Source organism: Podarcis erhardii, assembly GCF_964252035.2.
Source record: "Podarcis erhardii genome assembly, chromosome: 3".
NCBI lineage: Eukaryota > Metazoa > Chordata > Lepidosauria > Squamata > Lacertidae > Podarcis > Podarcis erhardii.
This window is the reverse complement of record NC_138507.1, coordinates 94,223,884-94,246,313: the sequence shown is the minus strand read 5'-3', so window position 1 is coordinate 94,246,313 and position 22,430 is coordinate 94,223,884. Positions and strand designations below refer to the sequence as shown.

Sequence of the window (22,430 nt, the reverse complement as noted above, 5' to 3'; positions counted from 1 at the left end):
CTCAACCCTTGAACTCTAGCCCAACACAAGGCAACTTTTTCAGAAGATTGCCATTGCTCCAAGTTACCCAAGCATCTTCAGTCTCTAAAGCAGCAAGACCTTGTCTTTTCCAAACTGTTTGCTCCAATGGGGTCAATGAATCAGTTAGGTTTCACTGGGCTGGTACAAGCACTTACTGAAGCCATATTGCTGGTTCTTTTCATCGTAGTTTAGAACCACTGGCTATAGGGATTCCTCCATGGCGGAGAAATGGAAGAAATAAGGCAGAACAATTCCAGGAAATTTCTTTCACACAGAACAGGATGATGGATATTCTGGAGTAGCAGCAGTCTGAAATAATTTCCCCCAATAAAGCCCATGAATGCCCAACCTCATATTTTTAAGATGACGTTTTTATTCTGGAAGGTTAACAACCCCTCAACACTGTAAACTGATCTCAGTATGATTTTGTATTGTTTACAATGTTGAATATTAATGCTGGAGTTGTTATAGCTATATTAGTAAATTGCTGTGTGGAGTATACAATGCTAAAAGTGCTTCGAATTAAAGAAAAGCAGGAGGAAATGTCTCTCTCATCTTAATCACAATATAGTACTCTTTTTGTCTGACTACATATTCATTTCTTTCCAACCTCTGTTTACAGTCTCCCAAAAGTTTTGTGTGTGTGTGTGTGTGTGTGTGTGTGTGTGGACCTGCAATTCCTGATTAACATGTCAGATGAAGTGGACTGTAGTCTACAAAAGCGTATGCCATAAAAATTTGGTAGGCTTCAAGTTGCTACCAGACCCTCTGCTATAGCTGGGCGGGGTGCGGGGAGAAACTTGGTTTGGTTTCCATTTTAATTCATTAATGGCTCTAATTCACACATCCTGTAAGAATGTGCAAACCAAATTGCATCAATCTTCACAATCCTCCAATTTTTGTGATGCAGTTCTCCCACTAATGTATATACACAGTGCATATTAAGGAAATGTGTATGTAAAAAAAATGCATTTATTTGTGAAAAATCAAATATGTAAAAAAAGCAGTAAACCCAGGAAACTACCTGATCCTTGGGGTCCCTTCCAACTCTACAAATTCTACATTCAAAAATGTGTCCTGTTAGGAGAAATACACACTAAATTAATGAATTCTCATTAAAGACTTAACAAACTGATGCAGAAAAGTGGTGAACCAAATTCAAGATTTGAAAAATGATAAAAGTGAAGAAACTGACAGATCCTTCGATCCTGCTTGCAACAGCTGAACATGGTTGTCCCTCTGGAAGTCGTTACAGATTTGTTCCCCTCTCTTCAAGTCAGCAGATGCAACAAATATGTTAGCATGTAATATCTAACTAGGTCTCAGAAAACCCTTTCTCTAGATTAAAGGAGACCTCTCTTTCTAACTCGAATCACTGTATAGAACAACTAGATCTTTGTTTTTGTTTGTCCACTGGGCTCAAGGAACCCACAGGCTGATTAAAGCAACACAGAACTCAAATTCCACAGAATTTCCCCTGAAGCAAGACTGGAGCCAAATTTGGAGGCTCCTCTGCAATGAAACATCTGTAGCAATTTCTGGGGAAAGATCTAACACTTCAGTTAAGATCAAAGGTATTTCCTGCCAGGGAAGAGTTCACACCCCTCTAAGTGAAACAAAATACTCTGCCGATAATAGAGCAATATTAGAGACTAGGACATTCCAACTTTACAACGTCAAATACTGAGTAGTACAGTGGTACCTTGGTTTAAGAACAGCCCTGTTTATGAACTATTCGGTATACGACCTCCGCAAAACCAGAAGTAGTGTTCTGATTAGCAAACTTTACCTCGGTCTACGAACGGAAGCCGAATGGTGGAAGGGCACTGGCAGTGGGAGGCCTCATTAGAGAAAGTGTGCCTCGGTTTAAGAATGGCTTTGCTTTAAGAATGGACTTCTGGAACGGATTAAGTTTGTAAACAGAGGTACCACTGTAGTACTCTAGTGTGCTAGAGAGGTGTCACCGCATGTTAAATCTGGACCACCAAATTAAAGAAATTGCTATCAGATGGAGAGAATTTCAGAGGAAAGGCAGTTCAGGGGGATTGATCTAATAAAAGTTTAACTAAGAGAAATGAAACGCAAGAAAAAAAGATTGAGAATGCCCCCTTAATCAAGACAGACAACAAAATGCAGTGTGGAGTATTCCTGTTCAATGTTTTAGCCAGCCAGCCAGCCATGCCTTTTCCAAAAACACTCCCTTTGATTTCTACACCCTCCTAGTTTTTTGCTCCAGCAGCCAGCATTTTGCACTCACAGAGCATGCTCAGGCTAATTTTGGGTCATCCACCCTCCATACCCAACCCTTAGGATCCCCTCCCCAATGTTTTTCTGCTCCTGCAAATCCTAGGGTTCTCCCAAGCCTGCTGATCCCATATGGCTAATAAGGATGGGCACTTTTGAGAATGCATAGACTAGGATATTGCAATATACTTTACATGTGACTTTTTAGAGAGACCTCAAAAACTCCAAAATGGTACAAGAGTGCAGCAGGAAGAATGCTTGTGTGAATCAAACATCAGAGCATATTGCTGTAGTTTTGACTACCAGCTCCTATATGCATCTGTGCAAACTCTACAACCAGTTTCTGAAGCCCTGCACTCTAGTCTATCAATAAAAGGGGGCTGGGGCTAATGGGTACAAGGCCTTTTTAACTGTGGCTCCATATTTATAGAATATATTTTCTCATGAAATGCATATGGCCCCATCATTAGTTACTTTTTAAGGAAGTCTCAACACATTTTAATTTTGATCCAGTTATTAACTGCCATGTCTTAATGGTATATTAATATTATATTGCTCATTTTTCCATTTTTGAACACAACACCTAGATCTGGTGTGCGGAACCTTTGGCCCTTCAGATGCTGCTGAGCTACAACTCCCATCATCCCTGGCCATTGACCATGCTGGCTGGGGATTATGGGAGTTGTAGTTCAACAACATCTTGAAAGCCGACAGTTCCCCACACCTCACTTAGAGGAAGAACTGCATTTCAAAATTCAGAGAGGTGCAAATTTCCAAGGGTGGCTCTATTTTGGCCCATGTATCATTTCCAGAAGTGCAAATCAAGTAGGTTCACCTTTAAATGTGAACATTTCCCCCCTCTCACTACTTCTAGTGCACCTACATGGTGCCACATCTTCCTTCCATCAAATTCCTCCTCAAGACCCACCTTTCCTGTGGAGCCTGGGACCAGACTCTCCATAGCCATACAAACAAACCAAGCACAAGCATGTGGAAGTAAAATAAACGCATACAGGCACACAGGCCCCATTTACGCAGGTGTTACATTTCAAGGCACCACGTGCACCAGTGAAATCCTGTATATTTGAAAAGTCTGCAAACCCCCCCCCCATTCTGTCTCTGCCCTGCCCCATTCTGCCCCCCTTTTGGTGACATTTTTGGGTCACTTCCTGGTTTGGTACAATGTGTGTATGCGCAGTTGCACACATAAAAAGAGGGGGGCTGCCTGTATATTTACCTGTCTCCCTCCTTCGTCTTCTCCATGCTAAATTTTAGACTGTGGCCAAGACCTGTCCTCTGGTTTGGAACAACCAGAGCCATGTGGACATTCTTGGAGGAAGAACTCACAGCGGCTCATTTTGCCCACCATCCGTGATGAGGAGTGGGGCAGAAAATGGAGGGGCACCAACTGAAAATACAGTATTAGACTTGGTGGCTTCAACGTTTCTAAGCTTTGTTTACAAAATGCATGTTAAACAAACATGCTAAACTAGGTCACTCTCCAGGGCATCAGGGTAAAAAAAACCCCTATGCAAATTAGCCTAATTTGCACAGGATTTTTCTCCCCAGAAAGGAAAACTTATATCACTGACAAAGATATCTAATTCCCACTAAAGAGCTCTCTGCTGGATCAGAACAAAAGTCTATCTATTCCAGACCACATTTCCATAGCGATCAGCCAGATGTTCCTGGGAAGCCCAAACAGGTAGGAACCAAGGACGATAGTCCTGTCCTGCTCTTCCTTTCTGCCCAGCTGTGACTTTCTGCCTAACTTTAGCAGGATTGGAGCCTAGTCCCTGTAAAGTCAATCATTACAATGACGGAGTGGCGGATTGAAACAGGGATTCCAATGTGGGGACCTCTGCATGATCTTTCACATGCCGAACAGAAGTACAGAAAGGCCTGCCACTTCCATTGTGCTCACACCCTGAACCCTCTGCATCTGTTACCTTATTCCCTTTCACCAAGGTGATTTCCCCCTCCATTGCAAAGAAGGACAAGCCTGAGGATGCTGGATAGCTCAGTTGGTAGAGTGTGAGACTCTTAACCTCAGGATCGCAGGTTTGAGCCCCATGTTGGGAAAAAGATCCCTGCATTGAAGGACCCTTGTGGTCCCTTCCAACTCTACGATCCTATGTGGCCCTTCCAGTTGTCGTTGGGCTATAACTCACGTTTCCCCCAACCATTGGCCATGCTGGCTGAGGGCGCTGGGAAGTGTAGCCCCAAAACATTTGGAGGGCCATAAGTCTACCATCTCTGCTTTGGAGCAGTTCTGCATGCAACCAAATTGTTCAAAGGCCTATGTATTTTGCAGAGGAAGCCCTGGGCTTTTTGCCCATTGCTACATTTTCAGGATCCTTACCCTTTTCACAGAAATATACTTTCCCTGAATGATGGGGGAATGTAAAGGAATGGTCTCCCTCAGGAAGTTGTGAATTCTCCTTCCTTGGAGTTTTTTAAGCAGAGGTCAGGTGGCCATCTGTCCTGAGTGCTTTAGTTGAGATCTCTGAATTGTAGCGGGTTGGACTAGATGACCCCTGGGATCTTCCTATTCTGTGATTCAAAAGCATATTCTCTGAAAATTACCTATACAGAACATAAATGTCTATGTGCTTCAACTCTGGAATATTTACATTAGACTCTGATTTTAAGTGAAACAGTGGAGAGGAAATCCAAAAGAGCAAGGCATTAAAGCACGTGCCTCATTTTTTACATAAGCTGAAGGTGCTTTATCACTTTGCACAGACTTAGTCAGCACACGTGTCTGCACTGAGCACTCAGAAAGCGACTTGTATGAAATATTAATCTGCCCATTTGGGGATTTTAGTGCTGATTCGCTCCTTCATCCAGCCAGCCGGGTATTGGTATCTAATGCAACACTGACTGTTTGCCCTTCATTGCAGCCCTCGTTCCGAAACAAAATCAGCAGCTGGCGCTGTCATGTGGGGGATTATGTGAGCATTAAGACAACACAAAGGGCAACATTCAGCGATTTGGAAGAGGGGCGACGTAAGAATCTCCTTGGGTGGATTTAGAGATCTGAAACCCTGTGAAAGGTAGAGAATGCTCATTTTACTTAAGCCGCAGGTTTAATGAAAAACAACCATGTTTACAACAACTGTGATGCAGAAGTCAGCTTTTTTTTACAGAAAGGAACAGAGCATCACCACCTCCTAAAGTCTACAGATGAAGCACAAGAGCAGCGGCCGGCCAAAAGTTGGCAATCCCAAGTGTGCCCTTCCCTCAGCTGCAATGTTATCTGTGTTCTCCTTCTCCAGCATTTCTCAAAAGGCTTGTGACTAAAACTGGGGAGGGGAAAAGATTTACTTTGCCCATATAATAATTCTACCCTTTATTCATTATGTGGCCCTGGATCCCAGCCAACGCTAACACTAAAATGGAATTGTTGTTGTCTGGAAAAGGGCTGTCACCACAGGGGAGGCAGGGCCCTTCAGGGATATTCCAGGCCCTCACCCTGGCTGCTCAGCTCTCAGCAGGAAGCCATCCCCTGGCTTCTTCACTCCTGGAGATATACCGTAAGGAAAACCAAGCAGATGGTATTTGAGCCTACTTCCCACTCAGTAGTTCTTAAAGAGCATTGATGCGTACTCCCCTACTCTCAGTCTGAAATAGTACTGTCCAAGGGCTATAGCCTGTGATTCCTCTGATCATCAATTTCAGTTTTAACTCCCAGACTTCCTACACCAAACAGCCTGTTTTTCTCAAGATAATCATAAAAGGGGACCAGGTATTATATTTGAATAGTGAACCAAGCAGTGTTCAAAATTAGCCAGGTGCATTTTACACCTGGCTTTCAACCACTTGTGACCAAGTGAATATGCCTGGGCTCCAGACTGGTGCCTGACATCTCCACCATCTGGAGGTGCCTGCCTGGGAACCATTGGATCTGGACTGTTTTCGCACACCAATACCCCATTCTGTAGAAGTCTATCAGTTATATTTTATCTGCACAATTGGAATGAATTTCTGGAACCAAAATGTTTTACTACGTTTTTATATATGCTGGAAGCCACCCAGAGTGGCTGGGGCAACCCAGTCAAGTGGGTGGGGTACAAATAATAAAATTATTATTATTTCTGTGCAACCTGAGCAGGAGACCGGAATAGGCCCGTAGATATGTGGACTGTCCCTGGGTCAAGTGACTTTTCTTCTTTAAATTATTAGAGTTCTTAACCTAGCTCAAGGTTGTCATCTGAACTAGCCAGATGTTAAACTGATAATCACAGTCAGTCCATCATTTGAAAAATAAGACTTTAGAACTCTCTTGCCCCCAAATGGCAACTAGACATTCCGTTTTGGTGACTGCAACCTTTGTTTAAGGAGCCATTTGGTGTATGGCTTATATATACAGCGGTACCTCGGGTTACAGACACTTCAGGTTATGCGTTTTCGGGTTGCGCACCACGCCGAACCCAGAAGTACCGGAATGGGTTACTTCTGGGTTTCGGTGCTCGTGCAGAAGCGCTAAATTGCGCTTTGTGCATGCGCAGAAGCACCGAAACGCGACCCGCGTGTGCGCAGACACAGCACTGCGGGTTGCGAACGCTGGGGGTTGTGAACACGCCTCCCACACGGATCACGTTCGCAACCCAAGGTTCCACTGTATCTGAGTTTCCAACACTGAAACCAAGGATGATAAAAACATTGATGGCCACTAGTTTGGATGGCATTAAAAAAGGACCAGACAAATTCATGGAGGATAAGGCTATCAGTGGCTACTAGCCACAATGGCTCTACTCTGCCTCTATAGTCAGAGGCAGTAATGTTTCTGAATAACAATTGCTGGAAACCACAGGAGGGAAGAGTGCTCTTGTGCTTGGGTCCTGCTTACCAGTTTCCCACAAGCATCTGGTTGGCCACTGTGAGAACAGGATGCTGGCCTAGATGGGCCACTGGCCTGATCCAGCAGGCTGTTCTTGTGAAATGCCAAAAACAATGTAATCAGTTCTGACACACACAACAAATGGCCTTGCCCAAGTCAGGGGGACTGTCTTGATCTCTGCTTCTCAATCTTCACATATTCTGAAAACACAATAAGGGTTTAAGAATAAAAATGGCACTCACACACCATTTTAAATTTCGAATGTGCATTTCAAAAGCCATTTCAAAAGTATAATTCATTTAAAATTGAAAGAAGCAATCAAATGTCCAGTGGAAGGAAACGAAGGCTCCTGGCAAAGCTATTTATATGAACAAACCTGGCAGAGGCCTAAAAGCTGGAGAGCACAGCCAACAAGAACCTTGATGGAAAATCCTGGCAGGACATGAGAAAGCGCACGATAGAGCATGATGAGTGCTCCTGTGGGGAGGAACATGGCACACACATCCCCAAGATGCCTTTGTGTAAATATTGGCATCTCTTTAACTAGGAAGTAGCTCACTAAGTGATTACATGCTGAAGCGGTGAGTGGAGTTCTAGCCCATTTTACAAAGAATCTAAAATTTAGGGATGTAGAGAAAATAATTGACTGTATAGCTCAGTTGGTAGAACAGGAGATTCTTAATCTCAGGGTTGTGGGTTCGAACCCCATGGTCGGCAAAAGGTTCCTGCATTGTAGGGGTTTGATAACCCTCATAGTCCCTTACAACTCTACAATTCTATGACTCTCACTCAGGCTGACACTAGCAAGACTGTCCTGCAGAGAGCTCCTTATAGCAGCATGGTCACCTTCTAGCATCCTTACAAGTAGCATGGACAGCTTTGCTGCAGGGCAGATGTGGACAAGTTTTAAAGGGGTCATCAGGGTAGGCTCAGATAACGGCCTAACCCTGGTAATTAAGAACATAACAGGAGCCTGCTGGGTCAGGTCAGTGTCCCATGTAGTCCAGCATCCTGCCCTTACAGTGGCCAACCAAGATGTCTATGGGAAGCCTGCAAGCAGGAAATGTGTTGGTTGCCTGTGGGACAAGTTCCATGGTTTAACTAGGTGCTGCATTCATGCCATGTGGCTCCTATAAGCAGGGACGATGGGACTATGGAACTTCAAAAGTTGCCTTATAGGTAAAAAGGTAAAGGTAAAGGACCCCTGGACAGTTAAGTCCAGTCAAAGGTGACTATGGGGTTGCGGCTCATTGTGCTTTCAGGCTGAGGAAGCCGGCGTTTGTCCACAGACAGCTTTCTGGGTCATGTGGCCAGCATGACTTAACAGCTTCTGGCACAACGGGACACTGTGGTGGAAACCAGACACGGAAACACCATTTACCTTTCCGCCACAGCAGTACCTATTTATCTACTTGCACTGGAGTGCTTTCAAACTGCTAGGTTGGCAGGAGGTGGGACAGAGCAATGGGAGCTCACTCCATCGCGGGGATTCAAACCGCCAACCTTCTGATCGGCGAGCCCAAGAGGCTCAGTGCTTTAGACCACAGCACCATCCGTATCTCAGGTCATCAATCCCTGTGTTGTCCCCACTGACTGACGGCAGCTCTCCAGGGTTTTAAACAATGTCTTCCCAGGTGCCTGGAATCGAACTAGGGACCTTCTGCATGCATAGCATGAGCTCTACCACAGCCCTGCTCAGAATATGACAAGGGGGGGGGGAGCCTATGGTCACCTTCGATTCTCCTCCACATCCATTGACATGTCATGCTGACTGCCGAGCCTTGCCTGCTGGATTCAGACTCTAATAGTCAAGGTTCAACAGTAGCCTATCAGGCTGAGTGATAGCTCCTTGGCAGGGTTCTACAGACAGGCCTCCTAGAAAAATGGGAGGACACCGCCTGGGCTGGATTTAAAGGGACAGTGCAGAGAACACTTAATATATTATCCATTCAGGGGCCCCTGAAATAGTAGCTATGTGTTACACAGCAAGGTCTGCCAACACCTGTACCTGCCAGCTTCTAGGAAAGAGCATAACATAGATTATTTATGAGCTTTCCAGGACTTTTTCATCCATTATGCTTTCCATTCTCTCACAAAAAGACTGTGCCGTGTCTAGTAATTCGCAAGCTTCCCTTATGGAAATTCTGGACCCTTAGATTAAGAAGCTAGCCTTGCACAAGGTCCCTGCATGTATAAAAACAGCCCCCTCCCAATCCATTAATACTATAATACTATAATTCCATTCCTTCTCTAAATGAGCAGAAGACTGCATGAGCAAACATTCTCCAGAACCCCGTAGCCAGAATTATTTGCCTCTCATTGCTCTGATCCTGCAACACCCCTCCAACATTGCCCCTTCCACTTTCCAGCACAAATGCCTCATTTCCTTCATTGCTCATTTTAACCCAATTTAACACCCACCCTAACTGTTGTAAAGGCATACAGTGGTACCTTGGGTTAAGGACTTAATTCGTTCCAAAGGTCCATTCTTAACCTGAAACTGTTCTTAACCTGAAACTGTTCTTAACCTGAAGCACCACTTTAGCTAATGGGGCCTCCTGCTGCCGCCATGCCACCGGAACATGATTTCTGTTCTCATCATGAAGCAAAGTTCTTAACCTGAGGTAATATTTCTGGGTTAGGTTAACAGAGTTTGTAACCTGAAGCGTATGTAACCTGAAGCGTATGTAATCCAAGGTACCACTGTACTGGGATGCCTCTTAATCAGGGTTTACAAAACCCAGGAAGCTACTTTATACAGTGGTACCTCGGGTTACATACGCTTCAGGTTACATACGCTTCAGGTTACAGACTCTGCTAACCCAGAAATAGTGCTTCAGGTTAAGAACCTTGCTTCAGGATAAGAACAGAAATTGTGCTCCGGCGGCGCAGAACGGACCTCCAGAATGAATTAAGTACTTAACCTGAGGTACCACTGTACAAGTTAGATTGGCAAACCTCAGTACTGCCAACACTGACTAGCAGCGCTTCTCCAGGTTCTCAGACAGTAGATATTCTAAGCCCTACCTGGAGCTGCCAAGGAATGAACTTGGGATCTTCTGCATGTAAAACAGCTGCCCTACCACTGAGAGCCCTACCCCAACCTAATTAAAGGCCAGCTCCAAGTCGTATTGGCCACAGATTAGCACTCATGCAAATGTTAAACACTAACCACAGTTAAGGCTGACAAATGAAGAGCAGCAAGTTTTGTCATCGAGAGAGGAGTGCACCAGTCCCTTAACCGTGGTAAGAGATTAGCAAATATTACATCTGCATTGGACTAAAGGAGCAACTGATTTTAGGCCAATACAGCTCTGAAAGTTTGTAGAACATGATCTCTGTAGCACAATCTCACTAAGCCACCCCAGTAACACCAAGTGTGAGTCATCTACTCGTCTTTGGGGATGACAACCCTTCCAAAAATTGCTAAGAAAGCAAAGCTTTGCTCAAAGAGAGTTGTCATTTTGCAAATATCGCACCATAGGCTGTCTCAGTTCTGTATCAGGAGCTGCAGGAAGAAAAACATGATGTTCAAAGAAAGGAATCCGCTCGAGAAACGGCTTTTTGGTTAGAAGAGTCACATGATAGGTATCTTCTTAAAGGGACCGAGGAGGAAGACTGCACACATCAAACTTAGAAGCCAAATGCAGGAGGAACGGCATGGAGCACAGCTGAGACCGCCCAAAATTGCAGCAGGCTAGCTTGGGATTCTCAACCACCATTCACTCTTCTGTTATGAAGGGGTCACTCTCTATCAAAGCTTGTGATTTACAAGTCGGAAACAAAAACTAACCATGGATTCAAACAAAACATTCCATGGCGAACGTCTCAGGAACGTTCCAAACGCCTTTGGAGCAAGAGAGAAAGGATAAGTGTCAGGCGTGACAATGAAGAATTTCAGAACACGGTGCAATGGAGGAGGGAGAGAGGGCTCACCTGAAAATATCAGCATAAATTATCCATTTGATAGGAAAGAGTATGTCCATATATAACATCTGTCCCAAGGTCACTGCCATTGTATTGTAGTATAGCAGCTTTGCCCACCAGGTGCCCTACAGATATTTTGGACTACAACTTCCATCATCCTTGATCACAGACCATGTTGGCCGGGGCTGATGAAGTTGGAGACCAACAGCAACTGGAAGGCACTATGTTGAGAAAAGTTCAGCCTCAAGACAAATTTGTTATTTCTGTTTTAAGCAGCAGCTGTGAGCCATTCATGGTGCTTGCAGTGGCCTACTGGTCAACACGTCACTTAACTCTTAAGTACTGCAGCCCAGCTGCAAGGAACACATGGTCATGATGCTCCATGCTCTGCTAACTTCCAGATTGGATTATTGCAGTGTAGGGCTGCCCTTGAAGACAACTCAGAAACATCACCTGGTCCAAAATGCAGTGGCCAGACTACTGGCTGGAGTTGCCTTTAGAACTCTCTTATTCCCTCTTCTAAAGTTGGCTGCTGGTTCATTTCTAGGCCCAATTCAAAGTGCTTGTGTAGGTTTTCAAAGCCCTAAATGACTTCGGTCCCAAATATCTGAAATATCCCTTCTTCCCCTACGGTCCCTCTGGCATTAAGATCAGCAGAGGGGGTCCTCTTGATAGTTCTTTCTCCCTCCGAAGTTTGGGGTGGGAGGTGGCATTCTCTATGGCAGTCCCTGAGTTGTGGAATTCCCTCCCCATAGAGGTGTGTCTGGCTTCCTCATTACTGTAAGTGGCTTTCAGTGAATGATGATGAAGATATGGCCCTTTATTCTGGGCCTTTGACACGTGTGAGATATGCGTTTCAGGAAGACCCACGCTGTTCATTGTTTTAACTGGTTTTTTTAAATTCTGAATTTTAAATTATTGTAACCCACCATACGATCATGAAGGTAATAAATAAATACAACAACAAATACAACAACAAAGCAGATGCCTATTAGCCCTTTTCAGTGCTGCATTTCACCCAGCAGAAGTGATGGGTAAACAGTGGTTCTCAGCTTTAGCAACAAAATCATCTCCTCTGCAGGCACAAGTCCCTTGCATAAGCACAACTCCCTTGAATCAGGGCCACTTCATATCTACTCATTATAACGCATGCACAAGCTGTTAATTTTGCAGAGTACTTTAATGTATTTTTTCTCCTTCAAAACCCTGTTAGAAAGTCTCGCTGTATAAAGCATGGGACCAAGGCTCCAGTTCATATTTAAAATGAGGAGCTCCAGGTTCAAACCCCTGCTCAGTTATGGACTCTCTAGGAGGCAACCACTACCTCAAAGACTAACCTAGATCATCATATCGCGGGAGAGAATTGGCTAACCTGCGATCCTTAGAGAAAGAGTAGCTAATCTAGTGGCCCTATGCATATTGCTAGGAATACAATTCCCATCAGCCAGCACACGCCATACAGAGAGACACAGGGAGAACCAGCTAGAAATGTAATGAAACCGAACCGGTGTTTTCAAATCTATATTCCAGTGGACACATTTCAACTGTATTTTAACAAAAGGGCAGCCTGGCCTTCTATTGGAATTGTCACATCTCTGCATATCACAGAGCACCAGCAAAAAAAAGGCACTAGACGTCTAGAACAGGAATATATATTTGATCGAGGTCACCAGCCAGAGCTGTAAATGAAGCCTGTAATTTAATCCCTAGGGGCCAGGGCCCTCTGATCAGTTTCTCCTCTGTGTGACACTGTACCACTGAAATGGCAACAGAGAGCTGCCTGCTTGACAGGCAGCACCAAACATGGAGAACATGGCACTGGATCAGTGGATGTGGGGAGCGGGGGGCGGGGGGGGGGACAAACTTGGATGGGGCAGTTAGCAACCAATGTTTACAAACATAAACTGGGAAGATCAGATGGGCCAGCCATAAATTATGACTGGATCGCAGTCAAGGCAAGAGCCTCACTCAACATTAAAAGCAAGAGGGGCTTTAGAGCCCAGCTTCAGTTTTAGTTCAAACTCTAAAAACAAAAATTGCATCACATGCAGGACATTAAGAGCTACTGAAGCATGATGGAAAAAATTCCATCCGACAAGTGAAATTGAATAACAAACACCTCTCTGGCCACACTGCAAGCACAGATGCTGAAGCAGAGCCTTATTATGTCTCCTCGGTCCAGATCACACTTCCAAACAAGGCAGGGATGAGAAAGGGGCTTTTCGTTTGTTGTCCTCGCCTTTAAGCACTGCTGCTGTAAAAAGAACATATGGAGATGTGGCCATCGCTCCCTTTCCTGCTCACTCTTTTTTCTGGCCACCGTTAAGTAAAAAAAAAAAAAAAAAAAAAAAAACAACCTGCAGCATTAATCCCTTGATCTCTACCCACAATTTTTCCTAGCTGGCAGAAGGGGAGGAAAAAATTAATCTTTTCTTCTAAAGCTTCTTTAGATCAAGCGGCTAAGTGCTTTTGGCTAATTTTAAAACTCCCAGCTTCAGAGCAGGGCCAGAACAGCGTTTGCTGGGTGACATTGTGAGGATTCTTTTCCCTCCCAAATGATGCAATCCAGGACTAAGAGGCAACCTAAGCCTTTGAAATTCTGGGGATTCATTCCTAAGGACTACCTGTCATATTTCAGCCACACATATTCACTGTTCTATTGGATCCCAATTTTCTCATAGTTAAGGCAGAATTCCAGCAGTGCACTAAGTCATGGATTTTTGAATTTGTGTCTCTGTGTGTGTCCTTTCACAATTCCTATAGTCTCAAGATTGCTAGCAGAGACGGTAATTTCAGATGGATTATTTCTCTATAATCTCTGTTCTCAATAGATAGTCTTAGTGATTCTAAAGGTGCACATAGGACAATAAACTGTTATTATTGTGCTACTCAGATGATATTCACATCTAAAACATATCTAAACGGGACCATCCCAAGTAGCTTCAATCCAGATGTCTACCTGTGCAAAGGAGCCCATCCTGCCGGTGGCTCCATGTTCCAGATGAAGTGCATAGAAGTCTTTGTGCATATGGAATATGGATGCAAAGCCGTGTCACTGAAGACAGTCACACTGTATGTATGGACACCAGGAGGAGGAGCTACTCGAGGGTGCGGCTACTCAGTCACATGTTACTCTTCACATGTTGGTTTTATACACAAATACAGTAACTAACCATTTAAAAACATTCATGCACCACTTAATGCTTCAGAAACCTCTAAGTGGCATAGAGTCTAAAACACCCAACAATATATCATTATAACAGAAGCATAGCCTAAAAACAGGTCACCACTTTGAGTAGAATTTCCTTAGGTGATACAAAGGATTTCATGAGTCTGTACGAGGGCAGGAGGCCCAAATGGGGTGTTAATATAAGTTTCAGCAATTATCACTACAATTTACATTCCACATATACCTTCTTCATGTTGTTTATCTGTTTAGTACATTTATACCCCACCTTTCTTCTGTCATGGAACTCAAGGTGGAAATGATGGGGACATAGTTCAGCCCAGACATGGAGGTCCAGCTCCGAGGGCCTTCTGGTGGCTCCTTCACTGCGAGAAGCGAGGTTACAGGAAACCAGGTAGAGGGCCTTCTCACAGTGGTGCCTACCCTGTGGAACGCCCTCCCTTCCGATGTCAAGGAAATAAACAATGATCTGACTTTTAGAAGGCATCTGTAGGCAACCCTGTATTGGGAAGTTTTAAATGTCTAACATTTTTCATTTTTTATGTGCTTTAAGCTGCCCAGAGTGGCTAGGGAAACCCAGCCAGATGGGCTGGGTATAAATAAAAAAATCATTATTATATTATTTTAAATATCTGTGTGGTGGACTTAATTTGGCAGGTCTTCAGAACAAAAGGAGAGTGGTGTTACTTGCAAAGTTTGCTGCTGGCTGTTAGACTATATTGTGTGCAAACACAAACCACAACTTAACAGTAAGTGCAACCATGTCCTCCAAGAGATTAAGCTGTCTGTTAAGCACCTGTTTATCACCACCCATTTATTAGCGCTTAAAGTGGTGCCGAACGCCATCCCACTTCTTTTCAGTGAATGCAACAGTCAGGCTTCATCTGTAACAAAGACACCTCTCCAGTTCTTCCCTGCACCCCTGCCTACTTATGCTGAGCCTACGCATATTCCTCCAGAAGGCAGGGCAGGGCAAGTAATTGAAAACTGGTCCATCTAGCTGAATATTGTCTGCTCTGCCTGGTTGCATCTCTCCAAGATCTCAGGCCAAGGTCTTCCCAAGGCCTACCTGGAAATGCCAGGGATTGGATGCCAGACCTTTTGCAAGCAAATCATGCACTTTACCACCAAGTAAAGTTCTTCCTCAGTGTGTGATGCAGCGCTCACATTACAGGGGAAATGATGCCACGCCCCCTACCTTTGTGATTGCCTAGTTCTAGAGGTGGGCCTTCATACTGGAGATTGTGATTTTCATTAAAGGACCTATTACTTTTTCTCCCCATTAATGAATTAAAATAAATTATTATATTCAAATCCCAACTTTTCTGCTATGAAGTCAATGCACCATACATGGTTCTGAGTGAGATGAGTCAGATCCTAAGATAGTGACTGGCCCAAGGTCACCCTGTAAGCATCATTACTGAGTGGGAATTTAAACCAGAGTCTTCCTATTCCAATACTGTGCTCACAATTCATTGGTTCTCTCAAGGATTATAACTCCAACTCCCATCAGCCCCAGACAGCATGTGCAGCAGTCAGGGTTGGTGCATGTTGTAGCCCACAACATCTGCAGGACCACATGTTCCCCAACCCTGCTTTAAAGAGAGATGCTAGTGGTTGGATCTGGGACCTCCCTAGTGCCAACATGGGCTCTGCTAAGAAACTCTGGCTTCTCCCTAAAGAATGCTGAGACCATCGGGCGAATCAGATTTTCAGCCTCTAGTTTATTGGTTATCTAGTCCAGCAGTTGCCAACCTTTTCGGGGTTTGTGGACATATTCTGGAATTTTGAGAGGTGTGATATGGAAACTACCCCCTCTGGTTGATTCTCCCTCCCCCCTTTCCATGGATCACACCCACCACCCTGACAAAAAGAGAGAAAGCCAACACACACACCTAGATTATTTGCTTTTCCCGTGGAGTCTGGGTAAAGGCTGGATCCAGTAGAATTAAAATGGATTTTACAGAATTTGCATGAATTTGTGGCAGGTCCTCCTAAACATCACCAAATTAAAGCTTACACTGGTAGACTGCTCTGTACAAAAATTTGCTTAGGTGCTTGCCAGCACCACAAATACATTGACACAAGGCACAGATCATGATTTGTACACAGGATGACAACAAAACCACCAAATCACAGAACACATCTGTGGACACAGATGTGACCTATGATTTGGCTCTAGCTTTCAGGGGAACCTTTGCAAAATTATGAGCATCATACCATCTGTGCCTCAAACCCATGTTTTCACATCATTTATTTAGGCTACTTATATACTGCTTAATTACCAAAGTCTGTATGGTGTACATAATTAAAAAATGTGTAATAGATAAGATCATTTAAAACAGACATAAAAATAAACATGGCAGTACTTCAGTCAAAAGACAGATATGATCTGATGCAGGGAGGAACCCTTTACAAATGATGCAATTTCATGAGGATCCATGTGGTGGTATGTGTGTATGGGCCCCACCACAACCTTCTTTCTGTCTCCAGTCTGTCTTCCAAATCTTGTGGCACCCTCTTCTTCCCGCTATCCTGTCTACCCTCTTACTCACTATACTTTCTTTTCAGCCCCTCATGTAACAATCTGAGTTTTGAGAAGCATATTGATCTGAAAGAGGAAGTAGAGAACATTTCTTCTTTAAACTTCCTCCTTCAGTTCTATGCACTTTTCAAAGGAAAGAAAAAGGTGCCCTGCCCTCACCAACTCATTACAAAGGGGTCAGCGAGGAGGGGCTCAGAGGCTTCAGAGGCAACAGGCGATGTCCTCAAAGGCACTGTTGCTCCCACAAGTGCCACACTAGTGACCATAACTCTAGCCACTGGATCTATGATCACCTATTCCTGCAAATGACATTCTAGTGGTTAAGTTTCTCAATCACAATGACCTTGTTTTATTGCATGACATTTGTCTAAAACCATATTCTGTCAATAAATTAATGCAGTTCTCGGTTGCTGTATGCACACGCAAAGTCATAGCTAGCCTTCATGGCTCACTAAAGTAAAACATGGGTGCTAATTAGTTCTAGTTAATACATGAACAACAACAAAAGGCACACAATTACTTTAATTACTGGTAACAGTTTCTGCAGTAGTTACCAGTGTTGTCCAACACAAAGCTAAGCCCACAAACAGGCAATCCTAAACACACACTCACAATTCCATTGCATTAATGAAGCTTCATAGCCATGTACTGTAAATGTGTTCAGGTTGCTGGGCCAATAAGATCAATAACCATTTCCATAAGAGGGCCATCTCAACTATATTACCTTTTAGGAACTCTATTCCATCATTCCATTTCAAAGTCACTCTGACTATTTCATGTGTTACTAGAAATGGCAAACAAAAGAGAGAACTGTACTTGACTTGCACCACCTCCACAGCACAGGGAGCAGAACTCATCTTACTAGCTTCAAGACCCATTATCTCCATAAGCTACCTGGGCCCCATAGCTTTCAGAGCTTTCCACTTCCATGTTCAAAAGGAAACAAGGAAGCAGGAAGTTTCAGTCACTTGCTCTTCTTCCTCTTTGAGCTCATGCTGTGAAGCGGCTCACAAGAGACTCATCAGTCTTCAGTGTAGTTCTCCTCAAGGTCAAGCTCTAGTCCTGCCCCTAGATTCGCTGATGCTACCTAATTTGCCTTCTAATTATTTTGGACCTAGAACATTTCCCAACATTCATCTCCAGCTTTGCTAACATGAAACCTATCGTGGTTTATTTTTGCAAGGGACCTGAGAGTTTAAGTGCCAAGGACAGTTGCTGATTCTTTAGGTTTTTTCTCATTTCAAAAAGGATGTCCTCATTTGTTTCTGTAGGATAATGTGCCTCCACATAACCCACCAGCTTTTGAAGAAGGCATGGTTCTAACAGTTACCACCATTAAGACTGAAAGAAAATATACAACAGGCTTAACCAAATGCCTCTCCAATCTCTATTAAGAAAAATATCAAGCCCAGGATGAATCCCGCAAAACCTAGAAGTTTGCATACCACATTGTGAGCATTAATCCCAAGGAAAGGCACTCCGTCCACTAGCCTTTGGATTTACCTTAACCTCACAAACATATTAAGAAATGGAAAAAGGTACCAAGACCACATCCTTCCTTTTTCAAGTCCTCCTGCATCAAGAGATCATGAACTATCTCCACAAGAACATGCAGAGCTTTGCCTTCCCAGTGGCCCGGCAAATCGCTGCATCCCTAGAAAAGGCAGCAGAATATGCGTCATAAATACCTTTGAGTACCAGTGGCTCCTTCCCTTCTCGCTTGAGAGACTCCAGCACTATGTGCAATGGCTGCGAAGGTATGACTCTGCTTGGCTCATTGGTATTCTCGTCATAAACAACTATTTCTTTGGAAAAGATCCTCTTGAAGGAGTCCTTGCCTTCGCGGCAAGAGATCAAGTCCAAGACGGTAATCTTGCCCTGCTGAAGCCTTCGCCGGCTGATCTTGTCAGAGCAATTGATGTGGACAGCTCCTTGGATGTGGCTCTTGTTGTATTCCATGAAGGGCCGGCAATCGATGATGACCGGCCCTTGGTGGCTCTTGCTGCATTTGGTCATCTTCTTTGCCAGTTCATTGGGATAGATGATTTTGACACTAGGCAACTGCTTGGTTGGGCCCGAGACCGGGCTCCCCACGCCGCTGGAGGGACTCAACGGGCCAGAGTTCTCATTGTTGTTGACCATTTGGTTAGCAGGGCACGTGGTCGAGGTTCCTACGTTGGCAGAAGTGCTGCTGGTGCTGGCTTGAGTCTGGGCCTGATTGTCTTTGTCGTACGTTGCCACAGTGCAGCAACTGGCACTGCTGCATCCACAACTCAAGGAGCGAGCAGAGCCGTTGGATGAGGGCATATACGTCAGATTCGCAGCCTTGAGGGACACAACAGCTGTGCTGAGGAGACTCACGTGGCTCTCGCTGGCAGAAGAGGCAGAATCCAGATAGCTGGAATCTAAGCAAAGGTTGAGATCCTGAGGTCGGACGGGCCTGGAGAGTGCCACTACTACCCTGTCGTCTAGTGGAGATGGAGGCATGAGGAAGCTGAGAATGGCAAGTCAAAAGGAACTCAAGCTCTCTGTTAAAAGGGGGAGGGAAATAAAATAACAATAATAAAGTATCTCGCAACACACAAGAGTTCCATCATTATTCCTGGATAGCAATGCTCTAAATATTGTTGATCAAATGCCTTGTTTTTCATAGAACAAGGGGAGAGCCATTCTAAAAGGCACACAGCCACCAAACATGGAATCATAAAACAGTAAGAAGTTGGGAAATTATCCATCCCAACCTTTATGTCAGGGCAGAAACTGCCACACATTGGCTGCCTCCAACCCAGGATTGTGAGTCTGCTGCAGTTGTGGGGGTGCACAATAAATGCTTGCTGGTCACTAACAGAATTCAGCTTCAGCATCTCAGCCTGCACTTACATTAAAAAGCTATTTTACAGTCCTTATGATTGCTAAAAATATATATTAAGGGCTATAAGTGGTCAGTTAAAAAAAAGCAGAGATGTTGCTAAATAAGCCTCCCAGAGAGTAGAGGGCTTCTGCACCCTGTAGGGAGGGCAGGATTTGGAAAAGTGGTAAAAGATGATATAATAAATAATGGAAAAAATGGGAGATTGTGCAAATCTTAATTGGCATAATTTATGCAAATTTTAATTGATATGCATATTGAATCATTTTCTTCTGCTACTGCAGAAATTAGGTTAACTTGGTGCAAAATGTTGATGTTTTATCTATATTTTGAGAATATTCAGGCCTGATGAAGACTAACCTAAATAGTCCACATTACATAGGCCAAACACCAAAAGGTATTTGCAGAGCAGCTGCCATCATGTACCCAAGGCTTTCTTGCTCCAAGGGAAGGAAGCTCATTGTGGAAAAGGACCTGTCCTTACTTTATCCTCCCTTCTGCAAATTAAAAATAGACAGAAGCGACCAGTGTGATGTTAACAATTATTAATAATGCAGGGCAGCCAAATCTGGCCTGAGGTGATGTTCTAACTCCCTCCTAGCACACAGTTTTCAATACTTTTGGCTTCCTGTAAAAATCCACCAAAAGGGGGGGGGGGGAGAGAGAAGTTCGGCAGTAATCTGAAAACATACTGAAAAGAAATGAAAGATAAGAAACAGAGGCTGCCATGCATCCCTTATGAGCAGAACTGCTATTCTGGAACTGCCATTTATTCAGATACTAGCACACTCCTCATAAAATGACAGGCCTGGAATATCAAAGAATTCAGGTCCCAACCTTCCTGCTCTTATACCTTAGTTATCACTACCATAACACAAAGAGGGACAGACTGAGATGATCCACTGTCCTAAAATCAGAGTTCCCTGCAACTCCCACCCCCAAGCAAGTTCATAATATATATTGGTTTTATAGCATTCATTTAATGACCAATTACGTTGACATTTGGCAGAGTCCAATTGAGGTCAGTCAAATGACACTCACTTTTTTAAAAAAAGTTATTACATCACCCTCTCAGTATCTTTTAAGGCTGAAAGCGTAAGCATACTTATCAAGAACTCCCATTTGGATCAAAAATGGATGGGTTTTTTTTTACTAAGCTTGCTTAAACTGGAAGAAGCACAGGATGACACAAAATTAAGGACAGTCATGTGGAAACGTGTGGTGCCTCCAGTCAAAGAAGAACAACCTACACAATTTAATCCAATTCAAGAATACTTTTTAAAAACGTGAATTCCCTTCCCTACATTCTACTTTCTGTCTCTATAATCTATGTCCCACCCCCTCAAAACCCCAATACACACACTTTTCATTAGGATGGGTCACTATCCTAGGATAGGAAACCAGAAAACATAAAAACCCATCTATCTCCTCCTGAGGAGGAATGGAGAGAGAGAGAGAGAAGTATTTGCAGAATGGGTTTAAATTGTGACCAGAGGAAATACCAGTTATCAACTATGGGGAGTCAGAAAACATGAATTAAATAAAGGGAGAGGAAATGTAAAATACAGAAAACAAGTTTCCTTTCCCCACCTTCTATTTGTGAAGAGCAACAAATAAATGTACGGAGAAAAACAACACAACACCATGCATTCCTGAGAAATAAGAGAAGCAAAGATCGGGAGAAGGGAAATAGTACCCTTTTTCTTTTTTACAAAAAGAGAAAACAAGGGGTTAGTTTAGTAACCAAATCACGTGCGAGACCAGTAACGTTATGTTTGAGTTTGGTTTTTTAATGTTTGGATTTTTAAAAAAACAAAAAACAAAAAACTAATAAAGTATTTGGAGACCGGCTAAGGGAACCCTGTTTGCCTTAGGATGGCAAAGATATTTGGGGAGCTCTGCATCCCTGCAGCAGAGGTAATATATTTCCAGCCAAGCCATGAAGTCAGACTTGGGAGTTAAAAGAGCCCAGCCAAAATGAGGCACCTTTTCACGCTCACCGATCCGGAGCTGGTTCAGGACCTCACGGAGGGGGGAGGCGTTTTACAGAACAGGCGTAAAAAGGAGGGGGGAGGAAGAGAAGCGCTAAAAGAGATGCTGCTCCGGAGAGCCTCTTCTGCACTCCGATCCCCCCCTACCCCCCTAGATACTGCAGCAATCCCGGACGAGAAAAGCCTCCGTTTCTGACAATCCAGTCGGTGAAACGCACGCAAGTCGGCGGGCTCCAAGCGCAGACCGGCGCGGGGACGGATAACAGTGCTAGTACCTTATTTCCCATTGCTCCCCAACATTTTTTCGCATTTCCCAGTTTGTTTCCAAACAGGCATCTCTCTCACTTCCCCAAGATAGGGCAGATTTATTCTAGGAGACGCTACGCGGTCGACCTACGCACCACAACCGCTCCTCTCCGTAAGGAACCCAAGTCTCCCACTTACTTCATAAAGAAATATTTCCCTCCAGCACCCGGCGCTCGTCTGTGGCTATTGATTTACGCATTAAGCCCCCGTTCACTCGGCTTCATTGATCTCCACCAGCAACATACTTACTTTCTCTTTTGCTACACAGTAAATGTAAGGTTCGAAAAGGGCGTGGTCGGGGGAGGGATAGACAGCGCGCTCCCCCAATAGGGGCTCTCCGGGAGGAGCTGCTCGAGCCCCCCCTCGCGGGGATGCCCGGGATTGGCGGCGGGTGGGCAAGGGGGAGGAGCCACTCAACTCTTAAGGGATGGCTCGCCCGCCGCTGCTTCGGGTCCTGTGTCAGAAGCAGCGGAGGGAGTGATGTCATTGGCAGCCAA

The 22,430-nt window shown here is 44.2% G+C and overlaps 1 protein-coding gene across 3 annotated transcripts in view; it reads right to left on the bottom strand.

The window, feature by feature from the left end:
• Window positions 1-22,204, bottom strand: part of DUSP10 (dual specificity phosphatase 10) — a 49,828-nt gene extending 27,624 nt beyond the window's left edge. Inside the window, exons 1-2 of one of the 3 annotated variants that reach the window (XM_081857814.1) lie at window positions 22,072-22,204; window positions 18,456-19,295 (exon numbers count right to left, since the gene is read on the bottom strand). In XM_081857814.1, coding sequence (XP_081713940.1) covers window positions 18,456-19,254 — 799 coding nt within the window. In that variant the 5' untranslated portion in view covers window positions 19,255-19,295; window positions 22,072-22,204. Of the gene's footprint in view, window positions 1-18,455; window positions 19,296-21,902; window positions 22,043-22,071 lie in introns of those variants that run through there. The other 2 variants (XM_081857816.1, XM_081857815.1) reach the window with 2 other exon arrangements.
• Between the last annotated feature and the right edge of the window lie 226 nt (window positions 22,205-22,430).